Source organism: Saimiri boliviensis, chromosome 16 (assembly GCF_048565385.1).
Source record: "Saimiri boliviensis isolate mSaiBol1 chromosome 16, mSaiBol1.pri, whole genome shotgun sequence".
NCBI lineage: Eukaryota > Metazoa > Chordata > Mammalia > Primates > Cebidae > Saimiri > Saimiri boliviensis.
Window position 1 is genome coordinate 36,347,177 of NC_133464.1, and position 24,950 is coordinate 36,372,126.

The following is a 24,950-nucleotide window of genomic DNA, read 5'->3' on the forward strand; positions in this document are numbered from 1 at the left end:
CCTCACCCCCCACCAAGGTCTACTTCTAATCCCTAGAACCTGAGAATGTTACCCTATATGGCAAAAGGGACTTTGTAAATGTGATTAAAGGTCTTAAGATGGGGAAGCAGCCCGGATTATCAGTGGGTCCTAAACATAATCACAAGTTCCTTATGAGAGGGAAAAAGAGGGAGACTTGACTATTGTAGAGGAGAGGGGATTGTGACCACTGAGGCAGAGACTGGAGCAGTGATGCAGCCAGGAACCAAGGAATGCTTGGCTGTCCCTAGAAGCAGAAGGAGAAAGGAGTAGATTCTCCCTTGGAACAGCAAGAAGAAACTAACCCTGCTGACACCTTGATTTTAGCCCCTTAAGACTCATTTTAGACATGACATCTAGAACTGTAAGAGAGTAAGTTTGTGCTGTCTTAAGTCACTGAATTTGTGGTCATTTGTTAAAATGACAACAGAAAATAAACACAGGTACTATATCAGTATTCCTCTACACATTTCACATGCAGCTTAATTTCATCACCAATGCAGTTCTATATTTAGTGTTATTCCCATTTTACAGATATGAGACCGAAGTTTAATGAGATTAAGCAATTCCAGAAGTCACCTTTATTGTATTGTTATAATTCAAGCCCAAGTTGATCTGACCTAAAAGCCTATTCACAGCATATGAGGATCATTTGGCTAAAGAAAATGAAACACCTACTCCTTATTCTCTGTTTTAATCCTCATCTACAGCTAACCACTGCCAACAGTTATGACAGTGAAGCTCTGTCATAAGCTCTGTCTTCAATGCAATGAAGCTGAATTGTGTTAGCAAATTTTCACATGAAACTTTTTAATTCCAATTAGTTGAAGAAAACAGAACAAGATTTAAAAAATACTCCCAAGACCTCATGTTTTCCATTAGAAAATTACAAAATGTATATTTTAAAGTACAGGTGCCATTAGAAGAAGGAATGAGAAATTTCTTCTGTGAAAGCACATTTTCAAACTTCCCAGGACTAATAAAACCAAATCCAACCTATTTCATGAATTAAAAAAAAGTTGGAGGAATTGAGCAATAGTAACCGTCCAAAAAATGTAAATCCTAATGTCTGTTTTAACTAAATATTTTGTATTTCCGATAACTTGTGTAAAGCTACTTGTCATTAGAAAGTCAACAGGATGCATTATGTCAATTTTTCTATTCACATAACTACCCTTGATTTGATATATATACACACAAGCACATACACGCACTTCCTATCTAGCCTTCCATATAACACTTGGAATTTCAGAATATTAGAGTATCACCAATGATCCTGTATAAACCATTGAGAAAGAATGGACATACTTCAAACAAATAATATAACTGGCTTTCAAATTCAGGTTAATATAATCCTGCCGGTCAGTTAACTTCCAAGTTCAATATACATTCAATCAGATGACTTTGAGACTAGTTTACATTGATTACAATCAATTTAAATGTTCTCATTTTATGTTTGAATATCTGCAAAACCTTCCCAAAACTAATGAATCTTATGAGTTCTCCCCTCATTCCCATCTCCTGTTCATCATATTTAGTTCCAACCTAATTATGCTAAGACTTCTCAGGAAACTTCTCAGCTATGTCCTTTAGAATGACATTGTCATTATCACTGCCCAGAATTTAAAGTTTGCTAAGTTCTTAATAGCATGCATCATCTAATTCTCATGCCCGTATGTCCTTCCACATGCTCTGCTCTGGCTGTGCGGGCTTGAGGATTAGATGATGCACCCAGTTGAAGGCCCCCCAACTTTCAGAGTCAGAAACTGAGCCCTAAGCCAAATAACTCCCTTTCCCTAAAACTCTCATCACCAAATCCCACCAATTCCACCTGCTAAATATCTCTTGAATTCATTCTTTTTCTTCAGAGGTAATTCACTTCCCGCCATCCTGCAGTCTTGCCCAATACCCTTCTCCTACTCCACAGGGATGCCTCCAGAACCTTCCTAAAATAGAATCATCTGGGAGAGTTAGGGGTCTAGTAATATGTGCTTGAATGAGCCTTGCCGCTAATTCCCATGCATGCTAATGATTGAAAGCCCTTGCCCTAGCAATACACCAAAGTTAAAATTACGTCTGAACTGAAACTGCAGCTTCAATGAGTTTAGCTACTTCTCTGAAAAAAGTCCAACTGAAACGTAAGTCCTCTAGCCGTACTCAACTAGAATTAAAAGCGAACAATAAAAAAACAAAAGAAACTCGAAGTGAAAAGCCTGGAACAACTGCCAGTGATTTTCAAGTGTTGTCCCCACAAAAATAAACCGTCAATTTGCCTCACGGAGCTTACATCTGCTTAAGGGCGCCCTGTAAAAAGTCACTCTATTCACCACTATCGCTGTACACAAAGCTGGCTCTCAGCAGGCCTTGGTCCGGGGATCTAAAGGACAGGAAAGGTCATTGAGTTTATTATTTCACCCCCCCCATAAGCACTAACACTCCAAAGGATCCAGAAGAGAACTCCTAAGCATAAAAAAACACAGATCGGTGGAACACACCTGCTGTCCCAGCTACTCAGAGGCTAAGGCAGGAGAATCGCTCGAACCTGGGAGGCGAGGTCGCAGTGAGCCAAGATTGCGCCACGGCACTCCAGCCTAGGTGACAGAGAGAGACTCTGTCTCAAATATGTATATAAATACCACAGATCTTGAGTCCACAGAACAAAATGTTTCAAGTAGCATAGAAGAAATTGCTTCCATAAGATTTCTGAAAAGTCAACCACAGACAGCTTTAAAGGAATCCTATTCAGAAGGTTAAGTTTCTTTTCTTGCATGGATTTTAAAATGTCTTCATAATACCACGCATTCCTGTTGTAGTCTCTGAAGAAGGGTAATTGGTGAGAAACCAGGCTAGAGAGATTTTTGTATTGCCTAATCTCTAATTTGTTTTTTCCAGTTAAGAAAATCTGAAGTAAATAACATTTGAATAATTTATCTGAATGTGATGAAATATTAAATGAGCATGAATATAAGGCCACCTTGTTGGAAAATCCTACTGACAATTATAATACCAAAGTATTTTCCACAAAAATAGTGATGTGTAAATCGAGTTGTAAGGCACCAGATTTAAAACAGGAAAACAGACCGACATTCTGAAAATAGGTACACAAAATGAATGAAGACAAGCATATCGTGGCTGGGGAGAAAAATTTAATTGCCATTGGTAAACTTTCCTCTTTACATTCTAAAATGTGGGATAGCATGAACATACTCTGATTTGCTGGTTAAAGGAGGTAAGTTGTCTTTAAAGTTTAAGGCTAGCCTTATTTTGTTCAGATTCCTAAATCTGAACTACAATAATAAAGCAAAATGTAAATAAAGCGCCATTCGTATAAACAGTCATTCACTGAAATCAGTGAACACTGGGGAAAAAGGGAACAGTGCCCTCACTCAAGTCCTTTGCTGCCCGACCTGAGCTGACGATGAGGCGCAGTGGAAGTGGCTATACCTGGACTGAGGATGTGAGACTTCAGGCCACACACCCATCTTAGCTCACTGGCTGACATGACAAACGCCACTTAATCTCGACTGGGACACTTTCCTCATCTGCAAAAGGACTGCCCTGGATGAGATTATTTCCTTAGTACTTTCCTGCTCTGGTGTTCTGATTCTTATCTCTTAACAAAGGAACATTTCTGAAAAGCGCTCGTTTCTCAAATTAACAATGCACACTACAATTTTTCAATTGATAGGAAAATCAACCTAGAGCTTTACTAGTCTCCCCAGAAAGCCCCCTCTCTGAGTCTTTCTGGTAAGTTCAAATAAGACAGTGAACACTCAAATCAACTGCATGACATGATGAAGCACTCCAAACTAATACTGAGATGTTTCCATGTATTACCTCGATTATAATTATGGGGTAATGTGCTCCAGAGCTGTTGAAGGTTAGTAACTATTTAACACCGTATTTATCTCCTCCTAAACCTATGTCAATGCTTTAGTCTTCAGAAATTAAAATTCTTTTGAAATTACAATCAAGGTGATTGGTAGCAAAAAACAGGAATGTTATCAAAGGATTCATAAAAGCTATTCCACGAAATTTTCAAAAAAGCTTTCAAATCATGTAACTCCAACTTTCCTCTTACAGTTTCAATAGAATATAAACAGAGATGCAACACCAGATTGTCCAATTATTGACTTAGGAGTGGGAGACAAGGAAGAGAATCATGAACAATGCACCTGGAGGCAAGGGAAATGAATCTATAGAAGTTCAAAGGTTTATCTAAGATAAGTCATTCCTGATTCTGTAACTCCCACCATTTTATGAATGAACCAACTTCAAAAAGACTTGAGGCCCTTAGACACAATGACTTACTACAACTTCTTTGTAAAATGATGCCTTTCCTAGTTCTGTAATTTTCTTTAATACAACTATTACTAAAATGAAGAGGACAAATGACCCACCTGTAAGCAAGTCTTTAAGGAAATAAGAAAAAAGCAATCATTCCTAATAACAAACTAGATTAAACAAAAAAAAAACTGTTAGTGGGCTATTCTATAATTGTTCTATAATTTACATATTTCAAATTGAGAACACAGAAACATTTTTCATGTTTTTCCTTCTAAGAGCATGGTTTTCTGTTTATAAAAAATAAATCCAAATGTTTATAACTGTTACAGTAATCAAAATAGCCAAGAATTATGGAGAGAGCTATCATTATCTCTAAATCTGTAGCCTTCCATGCCTTAAAATTCAGATTGCCATATACTTTTTAGTTATCCTAAATACGAGAAACAAAAAAAAGAAACTTTCCTCTCCATATAAAAGGGGAAGGGCCTTTAGAGGTTCTTCCTCCCCTATTATTGTAATTATTGTGGGTAGAACAGATTGATTCTATAGGAATGTCACCTGAGCTGTGCCGTTTTCTCCTGGTAAAAGGAGCCACGCTAGCCCCTGGCCACCCCTCCCTTCCTCCACACACGCTGCTGTTTTCCTCCTCGGAGGGTCTCCCCCTATTTTTTCTCTTCATGTGCACTGATCCTTTATTTTCCCTTCCTCCTTATTTCTCCAAGACTAAAACCATACTGCTTAGCCCAACATTTGAGAAATGCACCCTTACAGCCCTTTCTTAAGATGCAGCAATACTTTTAACTACAAAATCACCTTTACCTACATCTTATTAAGTGAAATTCCCAGGAATCAGAAATTACAAATTTAAGCAGAGGCAAACATAAGGAAATTAAGATTTCTATGAAAAAAATGTATAGATTAGTCCATATCTAAGAGAAAAAATTCCAAGAAAGAAAAAAACAAAACAGCAATTCGGTGTACTTTCTCCTCTTGCCTCGTATCCACCGCAAATTCCCTGCAAGTCTACGTGGATGAAAACCCATCCCCAGACCTTCTTTGCTCCCTGAGAGGGTTCCTGCTCTTACTCGGTCATTCACCACGTATTTTTAATTCAGTCTAGCTTCGGATATACTAAGAATTATTAGTTTAAAATCTACCAGAAAGGTTAAAAATGAAATAGAAAAAATCAATGTAAATTGTACATAGCGTGAAAGTTCAGAGAACAGAACTGTCTAAAATTTTAATCAGAAATAGTATCAGTAATAATATTAAAATAGCTAACATTTACTACATGTTTGCTATTCATCAGGCATCTAAACTCTTTTAATCCTCACAATGGTCCCTATGCAGTAGATACTGGTGCTGTGTCTCATGTTATAGTTAAAGAAATGGAAAGACAGGGAAGGCAAGAAAACTTGCCACGGTCCACACAGTCAGTAGTGGCTCAACTAGGACCAGTATCCAAGTACCTGGCTTCCTCTCCTAGTAAGAGATGGCTTCGTGGATGAGGCAAGATGAGCCTGGCCTCCAAGAATGGCTGTCCAGGGTGGGGGTTGGGGTGCAAGAAAAGATAAAGCTGACCTAACTGGTTAACAAAGCGTGTATGGAAGGGAAATGAAAACACAATTGAACAAGCAGCAAGCAACCAGAAGGCAGAACCGCATAAAACTCTTAGTGGAGCAGCATTCTTGGATCTGCCCCAGTGAGTGAGCGGGAGCCATGGTGGGCTTATGAGCGAGAATGCATGGTTCAAGTACACACAAAAGATTCAAGGAGAAGAGTAGACTAAACACCAGATCTCTCTAAAAAATTAAGAGTCAAAATTTCAATAGTATTTAACCATTGGATCACGGCGCACTTACTAGAATGGAAATCATACAAAATTCTTAAAAGAAAAACAGAAGTTCAGTGCTCTCACTCTTTGTAAGGGTGAAATCTATATGAAAGACACAAGCCTTATGTAAGCCAGTGACCTGCCAGATTTTGGGGCAGACGTGCAGAGGACAGAGGACCTCACATGTACACACAAATGCACCCTAACCTTCAGAAGTTAGTGTGCCTTTTTTTAATTAACAAAAATTTTATATATTTATCTTGTTCAACAAGATGTTTTGAAATATGTACATATTGCAGAATATAGAAATTTAGCTTATTATTATTCACATTATCTCAATGTGCTTCCATTGTGGCTGAGGACTTATTTTTATCTTTCATAAATTTTGGGGGTACAAGTACAGTTTTGTTACATGGATATATTGTGTAATGGTGAAGTCTGGGCTTTTGGTGTCCCCATGACCTGAACAGTGAACACTGTACCCACTTGGCAATTATTCAACCATCATTCCCCTTCCATCCTCCCACCTTTTGGAGTCTATTTTTCCATCCTGTATATCTGTAGGCATTGTTTAGCTCCCACTTATAAGTGAGAGCATGGAGTACTTGATTTTCTGAGTTATTTCACTTAGGGTGATGACCTCCAGTTCTATCCATGATGCTATAAAAGACATGATTTCATTCTTTTTTTAACGGGAGACTAATATTCCATCTCATAAATATATCCACAACATTTCTTTATCCAGTCATCCACTGATGGACACTTAGGTTAATTCTGTATCTTTGCTATTATAAATAGTGATGCAATAAACATGAATGCAGGTATCTTTTTGGTATTATTTCTTTCCCTTTAGGTAGATACTCCTAAAGGGATCTACCTAAAGACTGCTGGCTCAAATGGTTAGTTCTATTTTCAGTTCTCTGAGAAATCTCCATACTGTTCTCCATAGAGAATGTACTAATTTACATTCCCACCAATAGCACTGTACCAGCATTCTCTTTTCTGCATCCTCATCACCATCCAACACCTGTTTGGTTTGTTTTTTACTTTTTTCATAATAGCTATTCTAACTGGTATAAGCTGGTATCTCATTGTGGTTTTAATATGCATTCTCTGATGATCAGTGATGTTGAGCATTTTTTCATGTGTTTGTTAGCCTCCTGTAAACTTCTTTTGAAAAATGTCTGTTCCAGTCCTTTGCCCACTTTTTGACAGGGTTGTTTATTATTCTTGTTGAGTTCCTTGTAGATTCTAGATATTAGCCCTGTGTCAAATAGTTTGAAAATATGTTCTCCCATTCTTTAGGTTATATGTTTACTCTGATATTTTTATTTATTTTTTGCTTTGCAGACGCTTTTTAATTTAATCCATTTAAGTCTCATTTGTCTATTTTTTTGTTTTGTTGAGTTTACTTTTAAGGACTTAGTCATAAATTCTTTGCCTGGACCAATGTCCAGAAGGCTTTCTTCTAGGATTTTTATAGTTTCAGGTCTTACCCTTTATTCTATCTTGAGTTCATTTTTGTATATGTTGAGAAGTGTGGGTCCCGTTTCATTCTTCTGCATATGACTATCCAGTTTTCCCAACACCATTTATTAAATAGTGTCCTTTCCCTGCCAAGAACTTTAAGACGCTGAAGGCTCAACTCAGTGAGCTTTTTGCAGATTAAGATTACCAAAACTCATAATGACATTGTTAGCACACAACATTAATTCCCACAGCTAGTTATATTTGCTATTAAGTCTACTGAAGAGGTTTATCTAAAAATATACTTAAAATATCATATCCAAAAGAACCTTCCTGACATTCTCTCTTCCTCACCCTGCTCTCTTTTTCTTCATAGTCATTATCACCTCACATTATTTTTGATTAGACAATAGCTTTGTAACATTGAGTTAGACAAAGATTTGTTAAGCAGAATACAAAAAAGCATGGATCCTAAAAGAAAAAATAATCAAATGGTAATTTCATCAAATCTTTTGCTCTTCAAAAGACAAACTGTGAAACATAGAGGCAAGTAACAGAGTGGGAGAAGATAATTGATATATCTTCTAATCACAATATATAAGGAAGTTTTACAACTCAATGAGATTAAGACAACTCAAGTTTAAGAAGTTGGCATATGATTTGAAAACATTCAGAAAATAATGTATATTAAAACAGCCATTAAGTACAAGGAAAGATGCTAAAAAAATCACTATTCATGAGGAAAATGTGAGCTAAAATCCTAATAAAATACCGCTATGCACTAGGTAGAATGTCTAAATTCAATAGACTGATAAAATGAAATGTTGAAGAGAACGTGGAACAACTGATGTTCTCCTACATTACAGATAGAAATGCCAAACGGTGCAGCTGCACTGGAAAGCAGTGTGGCAATACCTTACAAAGTTGGTTATACATTTCCCATATGACCCAGCAATCCCTTCCCAAAGGACTTATCCAAGAGACATGAAAATGTTCACACAAAGACTTGCATGTGAATGTTTATAACAGTATTATCCAGAACAGCCAAAACTTAGAAACGCAAATGTTCATCAACTGGTGAGTGGATAAACTGTGGCAAATCCACATTTAAAAATACTATCTAGTAATAAGGAATTACTCCACCAATCAATTTTTTTAAATTATGCAATTTGAAAGTGAGCAAACACAACAGACTACATACTGTATGCTCCATGCCTATGATATTCCAGAAAAAGCAACCTACAATGAGCTGTACTGTGGCTAGAGATCAGGTAAAGACTGATCACTAAGGGACGTGAGAAAACTTCCAGCATTCTATATCTTGATCATGGTGATGGTTACCCAACTGTATTTAATTACAGAACTCAAACTGTAAACAAAATAGAATAAATTTTGTTTTAGGTAAATTATATGACAATAAAGCTGAAAAATCGTAAGACAAATAGCAAAGACAGGTAAGAAGAAAACAGCACAGAGAATATATGGAGAAGAAAACAGCACAGAGAATAAATGGCTTGGTTTTAAAGTCAGCAGTGATCATTTTACACCAGCAAGAAAGCATTGGCAATAAAAAATTTAAAAAAAAGGAACACCAGAAAGTGCTCATTTTTAAAAAAGGAATGAAGAAATACTTCTCTTTCCACCTTCACTTCCTCAGAGCTACACTTTGTTTTCCTACAAATGACTATTATTGCTTCATAGAAGCTTCCCAAATCTACAAACCCAGTGCTGATTTCTACTTAAATATATGGACAACTCCTACATTTCCATTTGAATGTTCTACTCTCACATCCAACACAATGTGTTAAACACTTAATTTCCATCTTCCCTCCAAATCAGCTACCTTTTCTGTTTCTGTTAATGGTTGCCCAGCTCAAAAACTAACTCTTCTTTCTCCTTCACTTGACTCAATCCTCATCACGTCTTACTCCAAACATCTCTGGCATCTGTCTCCTTATCTACACGTTCACTGCTTTAGCAGCTGGCTTCCTTATCACAACACTCATTGACTGCAATCATTCCCTTACCTCTCTCAGCCTCCATACTTATTCTCCTTCCATTCATTGTGTAGGCTACTTCTAAAGTTAGAAATAATTTCTAAAGGCTTGGGACCTTATCTTTCTAAGTCTGACTTTAACATTTTAACTTTATTCTCAAAATCTTGTGGTAATAATCCCATTACCTATGAGATAAAGTTTAAATCCCCTAGCCAGACTCTTAGAGGCCTCACTCAAGCTTGTCCCAACCTACTTCTCATCCTGCCTCCAATCTACCCAACTCCATTAAAGACACATGTCTTAAGCTTCCCCCATCAGAATGTAAGCCTGAAGAGCTAAAACCTTATTTAACTCATCTTTACTCCATGCTGTACCTCCAGAAGGCTCTGTGAAATGTTGGATTTGGACTTCTTGCCTCTGTGCCTTTGGACACGCAGTGGTCTTTAACTTCTCATTTAAATCCTACACAACCTTTAGATCCACACTCAAGACTTACACCTCTGCAACTTTCATTAAACTCTCACTCCACCATGTGATTACTATTTTTTATTATCTAAACCCTTGTTACTCATTGTGATCCTCATTGGCAAGACCTGAAGGCTTGTTAAAAATATGGAGTCTCAGCTCTGCCCCACACCTAATGAATCAGTCCGCATTTGAACAAGATCCCTGGTTGTTTTATATGTACATTGAAGTTTGAGAAGCACTTGTTTAACGCACTCTCTCAGTAAAGTCTGTGTAATTTCTCACCCATAGCTTCTAAAAATTACAATCTCCCCCATATCTCCAGATCTGCCTTACTGCCATACCTGATAGATATACATTAACATGTTTTTCTTTTTAAAAATAAATTCCTTCATTTAGTGTTCATACCCTTCATTTGTACATAGAGACAATTTTGTAAGAGAAACAGAACTGGGTTTGGAGTCATATGAGTTGCACCATTTACTAAGCCTGTGACCTTAGGCCTGTGTCTCAGTTTCCATACCTGTAAACTCAGTCAACCACCCTATCTTATAAAGTAGTTGTAAGATTGCAAAAGGCATTAAAGCAAAACATTCAAACATCTTTTTTCCATTCTCCACTCACTCTTTCAAAGGCAGTATTTTTCCTTCATTTACACATTTAATAACTTTAAACCTCAAGTGTTTATCACATCTAACCCATCTACTAGTTACTTAAAGGACAATTATCCCTCTTTGTCTTCTTTTGGACATTCATATCTTGGGCTACTATTAGTTTTGTATTATTACTATTGTCTTTGGCAATCTAAAGCAGCTCATTCATGAAATGAAAGATTACTAAATATTTCTTCCTCCTAGTAAGTGGCAATCATTTGGAAAGTTAGAAATAATTTCTAAAGGCTTAGTAAGAAATGATCAGTTCGTTTATTATAAATCTCAGTAAAGAAATTCTTACAGTGTTTCTGTGCTTGAGTCATTTCTTGGGCTTTGCTTTTCTGAGTCACTATTTGATCCCCACTCTTCTTTCAGCAACCAGAGAAGAGTTTCGTATTACTGGAATTAGTCTGCACTATTTATTGTTACACTTGGTGTACTATGCTTACCACCTGTTTTTAACCCTCCAGTGGCAACAATGATAGCAGGACTCTGGGCAATGTACTGAAATAATTTTTCTTCTTTAATCCAACAGAATAGATACTTTTACTGTAATTTAGCTTTCTGCTTATAATTTGGTTTCTGGAATAGAACTTCAAATTATTAATCTTTAATTCTTTGCATAAAATTTAATATATAATGATCTAAATTGCAACAAAATAATATCCCATGTTCTGGTTTCTTTTTTAAAGACTACTTATTCCCAGCCAAGGATATCTGGAGGAAAGAGACAGTTTCGTGTGGTTTTAATGAGACTAAGTAAAATAGAGCATCAGAAACTGGTAAACAAGAGATTATTCTAAATAAAATGTATTTACTAATTCTATTTTTAAAGGCAGGTTTCAGGCCAGTGCTATAAATGTCAAAGTGTGATAGTATGATCCTGAGCAATTTAGATTAGTAAGGCTTTACAATCCTCAGCACTTAACAAGAACGTTCTATTATCACAGCAAACACAATGGAACATTCATAAATAAATGCATGAAAGTCATAAAACCTATAAAGGCATTTGCGTACATGTATCAAAATCCAAATATTTTATTATTTCTCAACTAGCCAGTGTTAGAGGATCATATTTGTACTGTATTTCTTCTATTCTCAGGCACACATGTTCTCATTTAACATTCCTAAAATTAGGAGCGCTTAAAAAAAATTATCTGAGGCTTGATGGCACATTTTAATATATCCACTCAAAGTTACTTAGCTCACAAACTCAGAAAAAAAATTTAAGATCATAATGCAAAGATATTTGCCATGTATCAAATAAGGTATTCTCAGTCATGTACACAAATTCATTCTGGGTACATCTGGCCTGGTTAAAAAGCAACTGATGACAATTTTAGTCACATAGCCCTAGAAAGAATGTCAGCAAATTTTTAAAGTCTGTTTAGACAACACACTGGGAGAAGCAGGAGCATGCAGGCCAAGATACCCCAGGAATTAGAAACCCAGCTTCATGACTTGAGCAAGGTCATCTAACTAAGTAACTTACTCTTCTCTGCCTCATTTCACTCCAGGCATGTGAAGCAAAAGAGAAATACCTGGCTGGGCTGTTACGAGTTGAGAAATAATTTATGTAAATCACTTGACAGTGTTCAAAAGCTCTTATCTTCCAGTATCTCTAAACTTAATTGAATCACAGTGACAGGAATATTTCTGAGATACTCTAGAGGCTGTAATACAGAGATTTCCTAACCTCGTTGCTATTCATCACTCCAAATCCAGCATTCCCTTAGAGTTGCACACTAAATCACAAGACTTAAGCATGCTTTTCTGCTTCTCCACTTTCGGCTTTAAGATTGAGGTAGGGAAGGAGTAGGTCTTGTTTCTCTTATCTACACACAAGATTTGGGATCTGTCCATAGTGAATATGAAATATTCAGTGGATGCTATTGACAAGGCACAAGACAAAAGGTCCACACTGAGAGGACTCAACAGCAAGGGTAGAGCATGTGAAGCTCTAGCCAAGCCCCCCACTCCACCCCCCACACACATCCCCATCGGCACTGGGCTGCTTCTCTCTACCCCGGACAAAAAGCTCTATTTCGTAACAACTTGGTATGCTGTAGACACCTATATTTAAGGATACTGCCCCTATTTCTTCTCCCAGACATGGAACCAGGCCCCTTTGGTGAAAAAAAAAAATTCATCACCAACATAAGGATCCAGGGACCTTTAGGTTCTGGCATCTCATTCTGTGAGGCCTCGGAAATCTCATCTATTTTCTTATTTAACAGTCTGTGTCTGTGTGTGTGTGTGTGTGTGTGTGTGTGTGTGTGTGTGTGTGTGTGTGTTCTATTCTTGGTCATTTTAAAAGTGATTACATCTCTATTATACACAAAATTGAGCATGAGATAAACAATAACTGTGGATTAGAGATTTTTATTTCTCAGTATGAGGCCAAAAGAAGTCTAGTAATGTCAGTCAAATTGTTGACCCAGATACACTAATTCCTTCGATTTTCTCTGTATCTCAGTAAATTAAATAGAATACAGAAAAAAAAGCAGTTCAAAAAAATTGACAGCCACCAATATTACTGTAATGTAATGAAATAGGGAAATATAGTAATGACAGTAATACTTGATATTTATTTAGGGATTTCTCCCTCAAATTGCTCAAAGCACACAGAGCAAACCCTTGTTAAATTTGCAATGGTTAATACAAACACAGCTTAATTCACAGCAGGTGCCTCTCCCAGGCCCACTAGGACCCCACTTTTTCCTTTAGAAGCTTAGGAAAAATTGTCTTATCTGAAGTGTGGTGATTCAACATGTGTTTTTAATCTAATGAGATTTTATTACACTATAAAAATATCTATATTTACATCTAGAATAATTTAGTATGAATTACTAAGTGTACAAATATATCATTCTTTTTTAAATTAAAGGTTTTACAGTAACTCTTTGGGAACATACTTTTTTAGGTTTACTGTGCATATTTGGTCAATAGTGTCTGAAGCACTAGTACCAAGCTCTTCAAAAGATAAAGTGACACAGAATCCTGCCTCCCAGGATAAAGGAGCACTCTGAAAGGCATGTCTCTGAAAAGCAAAGGATAAATCCATCAACCACCAGTGCCACCCAGGATTGCTACTCAGCATGACAGAAACCATACCAGGGCAATTACTGCTAAAACATAACTGCTCCATTAATCTAAACTCTAAAAACGGAACACTAAATAACCAATAAAAAACTTTTATACCTACTCTATTGAACATGTGATACTCAGATTCTACTTTTTTAAAGAAAAAAAATAAAATTTTACGTTAATGTATTTTGACATAACCTTATACTTCCCAGTTTCTTGACATTTCATTGTACACAAGTAACATGGAATGAAATAATAAGCATGTCTTTCATCTCAAACACAGTACCGATTGCTGTTTATAATTTTTAATGCCTAGGGTAAAAAACAAATATTTCAAATGATATAATCAAGATTTCTCATGTTGTTAGTATGATAGCCTTTTAAAGAGTAAAGCAAATGGGACAAGTTCAGAAGGAGCAGCTACATTTTCTCTAAGAGGAAAATGTGACTGCAACGTACATTTGAGTTCAGTGAAGACAAGATTTTGAACACCTATTCCAAAAAGAAAAATACTCATAAGCTCTACAAAAACCTTTCAGATAACAGCTTCTTATCTGTATAAAGGATAGCCTCTTTATGACCAAAATGACACTTCTCACAAAAATGTAGGGGGAAAATCAAACAACGATAAAAATAAACCAATAAACAGAGTTTGGGGTTTGAATTTGTGTTCACTGACTAGTTTGGGTTTTTTTTAAATGCTGTTTAAATTTTCCCTGTTTTATAATATGGAAATAAAACTTTTTAAGGAGACATTCAAATCAAATTTAAAAATTTCAAAGATTTCAGAAAATACAGAAAGAAGTTTGGTCTCGAAAAAGTTAATTCCACTGTATTGGTCCCAGGTACACAGAGGCAAGAGCAAATAGCTTATCTGTCTATTCTCCAGTCTCCAGCTTCACTATTCTAATAAAATCATAAATTGTTGTTTTATCAACAATTTCATTAACCATAAATGTTGGAAAAACATATTTGTTTTAATATCTGCTCCCAATGGAGAAAAGAGTTAAGTTTTAAATGGCCTAAATTCTCAAAAATAAAGAGCTTGTATTTGTAAGCAAAATTTAAGTAGCCAGAGGCCAGATTTTTTCCTCCATGTTTCCCTACAGGAGACACATATCTTCCTAGGATTAAAAAAAAAAAAAAAAAAAAGAAAGCCAAATTACAAAAATGATCAGAATGATCATTCAATACTATTTATGGAATACGTACTATATACAAGCACTATACACTTTATATACCTGACTTCATTTAATCATTACAACACCTTTGTGAGGCAGGGGTATCACCCAAGTGATACGATTTGCCAAGTTCCAAGCAAACAGCAATTTCAACTCTCTAATGCACTATTACCAGGGTTTAGCACACAGCTCGGCACAGACAAATAATTATTTGCCATAAAATTAAACTCTTGGAGAAGCAAAGCCATTATAGGGAGGAAAAGTAATCTGTCTAAGGTCATTCAGCTACTAAGTGAAATGATGGGATTAAACCCAAGTAAGGGAATACCAACATCTCTACTCTCATCAAGGATGATTCTCTTCACAACCACGGATACATATCTGCTGAATGTGCTTGTTCCTTCCTGGAAAGTGACAAATTCAGCCTCAACTTTAGTAGAAACAGCTCAAATAAACTGTGAAGAAATCTTCAAGTTTCTCTGTGTTCAGGTCCTTCAAATGTTTCTGATTATGCCAAAGTCAAAGTTAATGCGACCTTTTTTGAGAAGGAGGGCAGGCTTTGATGTTTTATAATAGACAACGGTAAAAAGTAGTAAGGCAAGTAACTTGATTTTGGAAGGAGTGAGGCTTACTGTAAACTTGTCAGTAAAATTTCTTACTCAAGTAATACTGATGACTTCTCATAAAAAATTACTTTCCCAGCTGGGCATGGTGGCTCTTGCCTGTAATCCCAGCACTTTAGGAGGCCAAGGAGGATGGATCACAAGGTCAGGAGTTCAAGATCAACCTGGCCAAGATGATGAAACCCTGTCTCTACAAAAAATACAAAAATTAGCCAGGTGTGGTTTGGGGTGTCTGGAATCCCAGTCAGAAGGCTGAGAAAGAGAATCACTTTAACCTGGGAGTCAAACGTTGCAGTGAGCCTAGATGGTGCCACTGCACTCCAGCCTAAGTGACAGAGCAAGAATCCATCTCAAACAAACAACAGTAACAACAAAATTACCTTCCCTATGGGTTCCTGCTTTTAAAAGGTTCTATTCTTTGTCTTTGAGCTTCTTCCAATTACCTAGAGAACCACCATATTTTTCTACCCAAAAGTCTCAAGTATACATTTTAGATTTGTTTCACAAGATAAAAGTGATGAGTGATGGCTGGGCATGGTGGCTCACATCTGTAATCCCAGCACTTTGGTAGGCTGAGGTGGGTAGATCACCTGAGGTCAGAAGTTCAAGACCAGCCTGGCCAACATGGTGAAACCCCATCTCTACTAAAAATCCAAAAATTAGCTGGGCATGGTGGCACACACCTATAATCCCAGCTATTCGGGAGGCTGAGCAGGAGAATTGTTTGAACCCAGGAGGCAGAGGTTGCAGTGAGCCAAGATCACACCACTGCACTCCACACTCCAGCCTGGATGACAGAGTGAGACTCTGTCTCAAAAAAAAAAAAAAAAAAAAAAAAAAGCGATCAGTGATTATGAAGACATTGAAATGTTTCTAACACTTTATATAAATAAACATCCTTTAAATGTCAGTTAAGCATTCTTAACATTTATTATTGGCACATCAGCACAAGGATTTATTAAAACTTTGAACTACCTTGAAAGGCACATAGTCCAAAGTTCCAATTTTAGTTTATTACATACAGAGCTGAAACACACACTCCTCTTAAACTGCGTAAGTTTTAGATTATGTTGTAATATGCCATATCACTATCATTCTTCTAGCACAGGCTTCCCCAAACTTTTTACACAGGGGGCCAGTTCACTGTCCCTCAGACCGTTGGAGGGCCGCCACATACTGTGCTCCTCTCACTGACCACCAATGAAAGAGGTGCCCCTTCCTGAAGTGCGGAGGGGGGCCAGATAAATGGCCTCAGGGGGCCGCATGTAGTTTGGGGACGCCTGTTCTAGCATAAATAAAAGCAACTGAAACCAAAAGTTCAGTGACTGCTTTGCCAGATTTGCTTTGCATTTGAATAATGAGAATAAAAAGAAGATGAGTTGGCAAAGATTAACACAGGTTTTTCCCCATCTTCAAAGCCTGGTTTTAAGATATCCAGGAAGTCTTTGTAATTAAAATCCAATTTTCAGATAAACATGTAAAGACATAGGGTACCAGGAACCAAGGAGCTAAAGGGAATAATACATGCTCCCTGCCCTCAAATAGTTTCAAGTCTCTGGAAGAGCTAGGTGTAGAGGAAACAGAAAGTCCTTTGAAAGCCCAGATAAGAAACCTGTGTCATCTCCAATTAGATGAGTTTCCTGATTCAAAAGCTGAAATGACTGCACATCTCTATATGTACAGAGAATCCTGTGCATTTATCTTTATATAATGTATTCCAGCTGTGAATTCACAGGGACATCTCCCCAGTTATAATGTGAACCCCACTGAGGGCAGGGCTCCATCTTATCCATGTCTGTGTAAGTATATGCCACATAGAAGATGCTGAATAAGTGCTCATTACATAACAAACAAGTGATGACTTCTCTAAAACCAAAATTTCCTCTTACTGGATGAAGTGTCATTTTCTACTCTGTAGCTCCAGAAATGGATTTAAGCACACATACCCCCAATGCCTATAGCCTCACACAAATAATCACTTAAATTAAGCCAGTATAGAACATGAAAGTGAGGAAACAAAAAATAATACTATGGTTACTGGTAAAGTTCACATTAAAAAAAAAAAAAAAAAAAAAAACCGAGGGAACTATAAGTATTTCAGTATTAGCAAATTTAAAAGTTGGATTAAGTCAACATAGGCAGCCCTACAGACAATAATTTGAAAGAATAATCTCCTCAACAAAAATATCTCTTTGGTTTAACCCTTCCAAGGTCCCTGTTATAAAACAAATGCTAACTGATCACAGGAGACAAACAACTTTCATTCTCCCATTAAGTGACTCATGTCAACTGCTATTTAGATTGGCCACCAAGTGAGACCCTTTGGAGTAATGAATATAAGATAGGAGAGTTTTGAAGATATAGAGAGACCCTGGCCAGGAAGTCCACAGCATGAAAGCTCATCCAGCAGGCTAAGACAGGCCTCAGGGCTTTTTTGGATTTGAGGGAGTACAAAGCAAAGGAAGCAACACTGGCATTCAGAAACAGATTAAGAACTAGAAATGGAGACAAACAGCTACAGATAAAACTTCAATTATTCCATGGCTTGCCCCAGCATCAGACCTGCCTCATATCCCACAACCTTTCCCTGGAGCTAGGACTCTTAGATATTCAAATTTTGTCATGAAAGAGCATTTCCAAATTTGACCAAACATTGTTGTTGATGGTCTGCAACAGAGTTTTAGCAACTCAGAATTAATGTTCCTCCCCTTCCAGTAAGCACTTCACAAAAGGGAATGGCCGAATGCGATAGAGATCTATACAATGCAATCAACTTCCTTTTTGTTTTATGCTCTTCTAATAGTTGGCAGAAAGGGTACATTTTAAAATAGTCACAGGATTTGACAGGTGGAAGTCACCATGCTCGAGTTGCAGATCCAAGTTTGGATATCATTAAGCTTGCTTGAAAAAAAAAGATTAAAATGTTGGGAAACTCATTTGAAAGACATCTACTTGCCAAAAATACGTAAAACTAGGCTTAAATTATTTTCAAAAGCAGAAATTAGGTAATTCAAACTAGGTATATTTTTACTTATATGAATAAACCTTAAATATACATATACACTTACATACCTCAAGCCCAATTTGGCAGACTGTTAAAACAGAGTGCCATCTGGGAACCTGATTCCTAAGAAATGGCTTTAGAGCACTGTCACAAAAATCAAGCACTCTTCTGAAGCTTTAGCGAATAGTTACATCCTAGAAATACCATTCTGAGACTCTTTTATTTTCCTGATGGAAATATGTTAACACTAATTTTGATTCGAACTACTGTTCCTTTGGCATCTAGAATGTGTAAAGATTTAATAGATTTTTAATTTCTGTACTTTCATTTTAATAGACCTAAAAAATAAACTCAGCTAATATCAATGTTTACTTAGTTATTTTTATACCTAAAATATCAATACTCTGAATAATAGAGTAAGTCTATACTAGAAAATAATTTCTTTGCATGAAAAATAGTATTCAAAGTCATTGCCATCCTGTAATTATATTATGAACAGAATGTATCGGAAGAAGTGCTAAAAACTGGATTGGAATGGTAAGGGGGTGGAAAGAAGAAACATGTTTACAATCTGTTCAATTTCTCAGCTTAACATTTTTGATATATAGAGCAATGGTTTAAATACAAGACTTAGTTTCTGAGTCAAATAGCTAGACATATAAAGTTAAAACCTTTAATAGTTAAACCCTACCTTTCTGCCAACTTTTAGTTCTCCAATACAGGACCTCTAGGCTACTCTGTAGAGTTGCTTCCTACTACAACTCACTGTTCTGTACCTCTCTTAATGACCAGATGCTACCACAAGGACCATGGCACTTGCCAGGGTAGCTCTCCGGTGTGCGTGGCAGGCTGGTGGGGCCATTATGCTTGATGTCCTGAAGCCCTTTTATGCAAGGCCTGCACAGATGGCTCTGTGGGAGCCTCACCACCTTTTCTCTGTGGAGTGTGTGTGCTCAGTATGGATGTTTAGTAAATGGTTAAGAATAATGATGCAGTTATTCATCCACACAGAAGATTGATTTTGTGGCCTCAGATTGGGGTAGATCTCAATCTACCATTCGTGGAGACTCAATTATAAATTTGTTTATTAGCATTTTGAGAAGAAAAAAGGTTTAAACCTGAATTGAATCTCGGAAAACATAAAGAGGTTTCTTCTCAAAGAAGAAAAGAATGGGATTTTAATGGGACCCTACCCCTTAAGTCAGGGAAATCAAAATTAAAGGTATCACTTGATCCTTGAATATATGTAATCCCTAAATAAATGGAATAATTAAAACCCATTTGAAAAAATTAAAACTGCTTCCTATAAAGTAAGATAATTATTAGAAAATTAGAACACATAATAGGATAATTTACAGAAATATAAAGAATACTCTAGCTCTGTTTGATTAGTAAAAAGTTACTACTGTGAATTAAATTGTACATTTCCAATTGCTAGAAAATTGAAAACTAGTTGGAGTCCTGGATTATTGAAACTATTCATTAACAGCAGCTCTTGACTTGCTTCTGCTACCGCCACTCATTGTCAACACACATGACTCTCCTTGTGCTCCATACAGCAGCTATCACCACTGCCCACTAACAAAAAAGTTCCCCACGTTTTCCAACATGGAGAATATTGACTACCCTTTCCTATTTGCTCTCATTATGTGTCATAATTAGATCCAGTTTGCAGCAAGGCCAACAACACGTCTGTGCACTGGTAGATGCAGTCTGAGCAGTCGTAATACAGCATTTAAAATGATCTAATCATTTGTTACGCTTTGTTAAATTTAATGCATACAGATAAAGCAAAATAATTTCAAAGTGCTCACACATTACCACACTCTCAGACAAGTTACAATGAGCCTTCCCATTTAAACAGACAATAAACAAACACAGAAATGTATAAATTATATGTCACTAAATAAAAAGTTAGTATTTTAGTAGAATGCCAAAGGTGTCACAGTCAGTATCCTTCATTTCCACATGACTATTTTTCTGGCAGGGAGGGAGTAAGTAAGAAATTCTAAGCCTAAAACCAGAGTTTCTCAACTCCAGTACTATTAATATTCAGAGTAGGAAAATTCTTTGGTGTAGGGGCTATCTTATGCATTAAAGTGTATTCAGCAGCATTCCTAACCCATTAGATACCTGTAGCACCCCTACACAGCTATGGCAACCAAAAGTGTCTCCAGACTGGCCAGATATCCCCTGGTTGGCAAACCCGTCCACAGTTGGGAACCACTGATCTAACCAACACTAAATCCTTTAATCTGCAATAACGATAGGACAACAATTTTGACCCAAAGGAGTCTCCACATTATATATTTTTTAAAAATTAAAGTGTAGTAAGCAATGATTTGCTTTTCTTTAAATCTGCTTCCTTTAGAAAAAGTGCTATGTCAAAGCATAAGAGCTTAGACAACATTTTTAAAGGAGCTGCTGGTCAGTTTCCTTAGTCTCATCTGGGAGGCTCCAGTGCTTCCACTGCAGCAGACCCAGGGTTGACTCCTTTGCTCTCTGGCCCAATGAGATAGAATTATCAGGAGGAATGTTCTTGAGTGAAGTCAAAGTTCCTACTCAGGCATTCTCGCAGGTACTACTTAGGCACACCTTGCTTCGACTGGGCTTGTGGTTTCCACAGAAACAAGTTGTTCTGCATACTTCTCGCTACAGCTCTAACTACGTGACCTCGAAGTTTCAGTTCGTCAGTAATTTAATTTCACCGAAGGCTGAGCCCAGATACTAATTTGTCTTAAACATTTCAGGCCCAACATCTCATGAAACAGGCTCCAGGCAAACACTCTTGGACTTGGGAGCCAACAAACATGTTTCGCCTAGTCCTCAGCCTACTCAAATACAGGCTACAGACTTTCAAAACAGAGTCTATGATTTTAGGGGGAAGCATGTTAATGCTTAACAAGCATCAACAACTTAAGAAAAAGACTTTCAAAGTCTAAAGCTCCTTTGCCCATCAGATTGGCCTTATGAAGAAATGTGCTGATAAGGAAAAATAAAACAAATATATCCAAATATTTCATTTTTATGGAAAGTAAACATGACCCCACATACTGTAGAAGCACACACTGTGCTTCGGTGATAAAATTTAGAATCTCTAAACTATCTTTCAATTAGTCAGAAATGCAGGCAGATTCATCCCTCCCATAGACATTTCATTACCATGGAGTTTAGAAAAGCTTATTCAACACAACTAGAAGCAGGTAGGTTCAAAACAGTGTGTTCATTTAAAAACATATATTGTTAGACTTTAGAAGCATAATTCTACCTGGGTCTGGTGCTGTTTTGTGTACTGCTAGAAGACAATGTGTACTATCACAAATATGTACATCGCTGGTTATTTTTCTTCAAAAAAAAATTGGTCATCCGGTTTTAAAAATAACTATTAAAGCTTTTACACAGGGATATTAACCACATAAATTAAATCTTTGAACTGGTAGAAACCAATTTTTCCATTTTCATTATTTCTATAGGTAGAATAAGGTGTTTATTTTCTCCCTTAAAAAATATTAATTAGGTTTAAGAGGCAGGATGACAAAGAGATAGTTATTATGTGACACAGTTTGTTAATGATTGCCTGGAAGCAAATTAGATTTATAGGAAAAGTAAATAAATCTCATAAGAGCTTAAAACCAGATTTCCTGAAACTGTATACTCCCACACAAACAACATTTTCCACCTAAAATCTAAAAGATACTGGCATACGTGTTCTCACCCCCACTTTCACTTTCTCATCCACACTATTAAGATCGTGGAAAACAGCTCATTTTTAAAAGTCAGCCACAGCTAGCAAGGTCCTTGGCATTACATGTTGGTGCCAGGCACTGCTGCCTTCCCAATATTAAGAGAGTCTTTTTTACCACTTTCCTATCTAATTTTATGCTAATAATTATGTCTTCGTTCCAAATATATTTAAAAAATTAAATATTGTTGTTACTCTACAAACTATAATACAATCCCTAAATTCACCTTGTAAGTATAATGAATATCCTCAACATTAGCAACCAAACACTACCATGTTGGACAAGTGTTAAACTATTAACACTACTATCTGGTCAGAATAGAGATTTATAGTAAGACCATGCTATGTTACGAGTTACAAACAGCTTCACATTCACAGTCCCTAAGCCATTTTAAAATAGTCTCTTTTAAAATGAGAACAAGAAGACAGAGAGACAGGAAGATCTTTTTCTGTAATCATGAACTCTCAGCAATTCATTTCACTTAAGCTACAAGCCCTAAGTTTAAATATATGTATTTATATAACAAACTGTTGAAACTTACTTGACAGTGACTCGATTTGATAAATCCTGTAGATCTCCAGGATGGAAAAGCTGGGCTTCTTTCAATCCAATCTGTTCACAAGCTTTCAAGAAAACGTTTATATTATCCTGTGAAAAGAAGTGGAAAGTGATTGCTTAGCCGAGCTCTCTCTCAGAGAAAGGTTACAATTTTTTTTATGATATAACTCCGAAGCATCAAAGTCCAATTACAGTCAGCAAAAGAGGCGGCAGCAAGACCCATGCATATAAATATTTGAAAAAAAATACATAGGGCTTGTACAGCCTTTCAGTCCTCCAGAGCATACACGGTTGTTCTATCTTATGCCCGGGCATACGGTGCTTCTGTGATCTTTGTGACTGGCACGTTAAACATTACCTGTTACAGGACAAGTGCCTGGCCACTGAGCAGTAATCTACACTTTGATGTCAGCCCTGCTCTGCAAACAAACGCCCTCTTCCCAGCTTTGCAGGGCAAGCCTCACCTCTCCTCTTTAAAAATAACTCCAGCTACTGACATTCACCCACCCAGAAACTGTTGGCAGGGAAGAAATAAGAGGAGGAACATTCTGTTTCTATGATTACAAATTACAGAACGACTGTGGAATACCACACCTGGAATCTGGGTTTGGTTGCTGAGCTGGCTCTTGACAGACAGGGAAACCATACTATAGGACAGGAGAAACCTACCGTTCATTGGCTAAATTGCATAGTTTGTGTGGCACATTACTCACTCCCTGCACCTGCCTCAAGAGCTGCCTCCAAAAAAAAAAATGAAAGTCTATCTGCTCCCTCCAAGGTTGCCCGCATATCTAATTTCAAAACCCAAATCCTCCATTCACAAACCAGTGCTTTTCGTTAATGTAAACTGCTGCACAAACACAGATTACAATATAGGCTATTTTAAAGCCAGCTACATTTCAGAGACATACGTTTGGTTACCAGAATTAGCTTAGGCTTCATCTCTACTACTCTCAAAAAAAAAAAAGAAAGAAAGAAAAAAGAAAAGACTTTATAGGGTTAAGCTTGTGCCAAGCCCATGCAGGCTCTCCATATTCACCATGTTAGGATTCTCAGGTAAAGGGATGGCACCCCAGCATGCCAACACACATCTGTCCACTGAGGCAGCTGGGAATGCTACCTTGGTGGTGTGAGTCTCCTTGAAACCTCGCCTCCCCTCCCTGATAGGTGACTTTCACAGACCAGAAGACAGTCTGCTACTTGGAGAAAGACAATTACTCTTTTCTCAAGATAAAGTGGCTAAATTCTATAGCTTGGGTTCTTGGAGAGTAAGGGGATTCAGGGAAAGTACAAGAAAAGGTGTGGAAAGAGAAAAGCAACACTGATTACCAGGGAAAGAGACATCTTAAAAAGCCAGTATTTGCATAAGTAGGAGGTCATTCCAATCTACTGTGAATAAAAGGCAGTGAGAACAACCTAGCTGAATGCTGAAATCCATGACTCATTTTAAATAAGATGAAGTCAAAGAGTAAAGACTCTTGCAAATCAAAAGTTGAGCAGCTCAATGAAAGGTGTTTTTCATTTGACTTACTATGGAAAAAAAAGAAATAATTTGTTGGCAACATTCCAAGAGGAGCAAAAAGTGATAATTTTGTTAGGCCCACGATTTCTAAAAACTATACTATCTGTAATTATCAGATGATACAAATTAGTGGTTCTAAAATTGGCCTTCTGAGAACCAGGCAAGAACAAATGGTTGGATGTACCAATACCCCAAGTTCCATAGTGATATGGTTTGGCTCTGTGTCCCCACCCAAATCTCATCTCAAATTGTAATCTTCACATGTCAATGGAGGGAACTGTAATCCCCACATGCCAAGGGAGGGAGGTGATTGGATCATGGGGCAGTTTCCCCCATGCTGTTCTTATGATAGTGACGAGTTCTCAGGAGATCTGGTGGTTTTATAAGGGGCTTTACCCCCTTCTCTCTCACTTGCCTCCATGTAAGACATATCTGCCTCCCCTTCTGCCACAATTGTAAGCTTCCTGAGGCTTTCCCCACCATGCAGATCTGTCAATCAATTAAACCTTTT

The 24,950-nt window shown here is 37.1% G+C and overlaps 1 protein-coding gene across 17 annotated transcripts in view; it reads right to left on the bottom strand.

The window, feature by feature from the left end:
* Window positions 1-24,950, bottom strand: part of LMO7 (LIM domain 7) — a 235,219-nt gene that overhangs the window by 79,408 nt on the left and 130,861 nt on the right. For 15 of the 17 annotated variants that reach the window (XM_074387590.1, XM_074387591.1, XM_074387589.1 and 12 more), the window contains exon 4: window positions 22,901-23,007. In XM_074387590.1, the coding sequence (XP_074243691.1) occupies window positions 22,901-23,007 (107 nt within the window). Of the gene's footprint in view, window positions 1-22,900; window positions 23,008-23,109; window positions 23,250-24,950 lie in introns of those variants that run through there. The other 2 variants (XM_074387587.1, XM_039473155.2) reach the window with 2 other exon arrangements.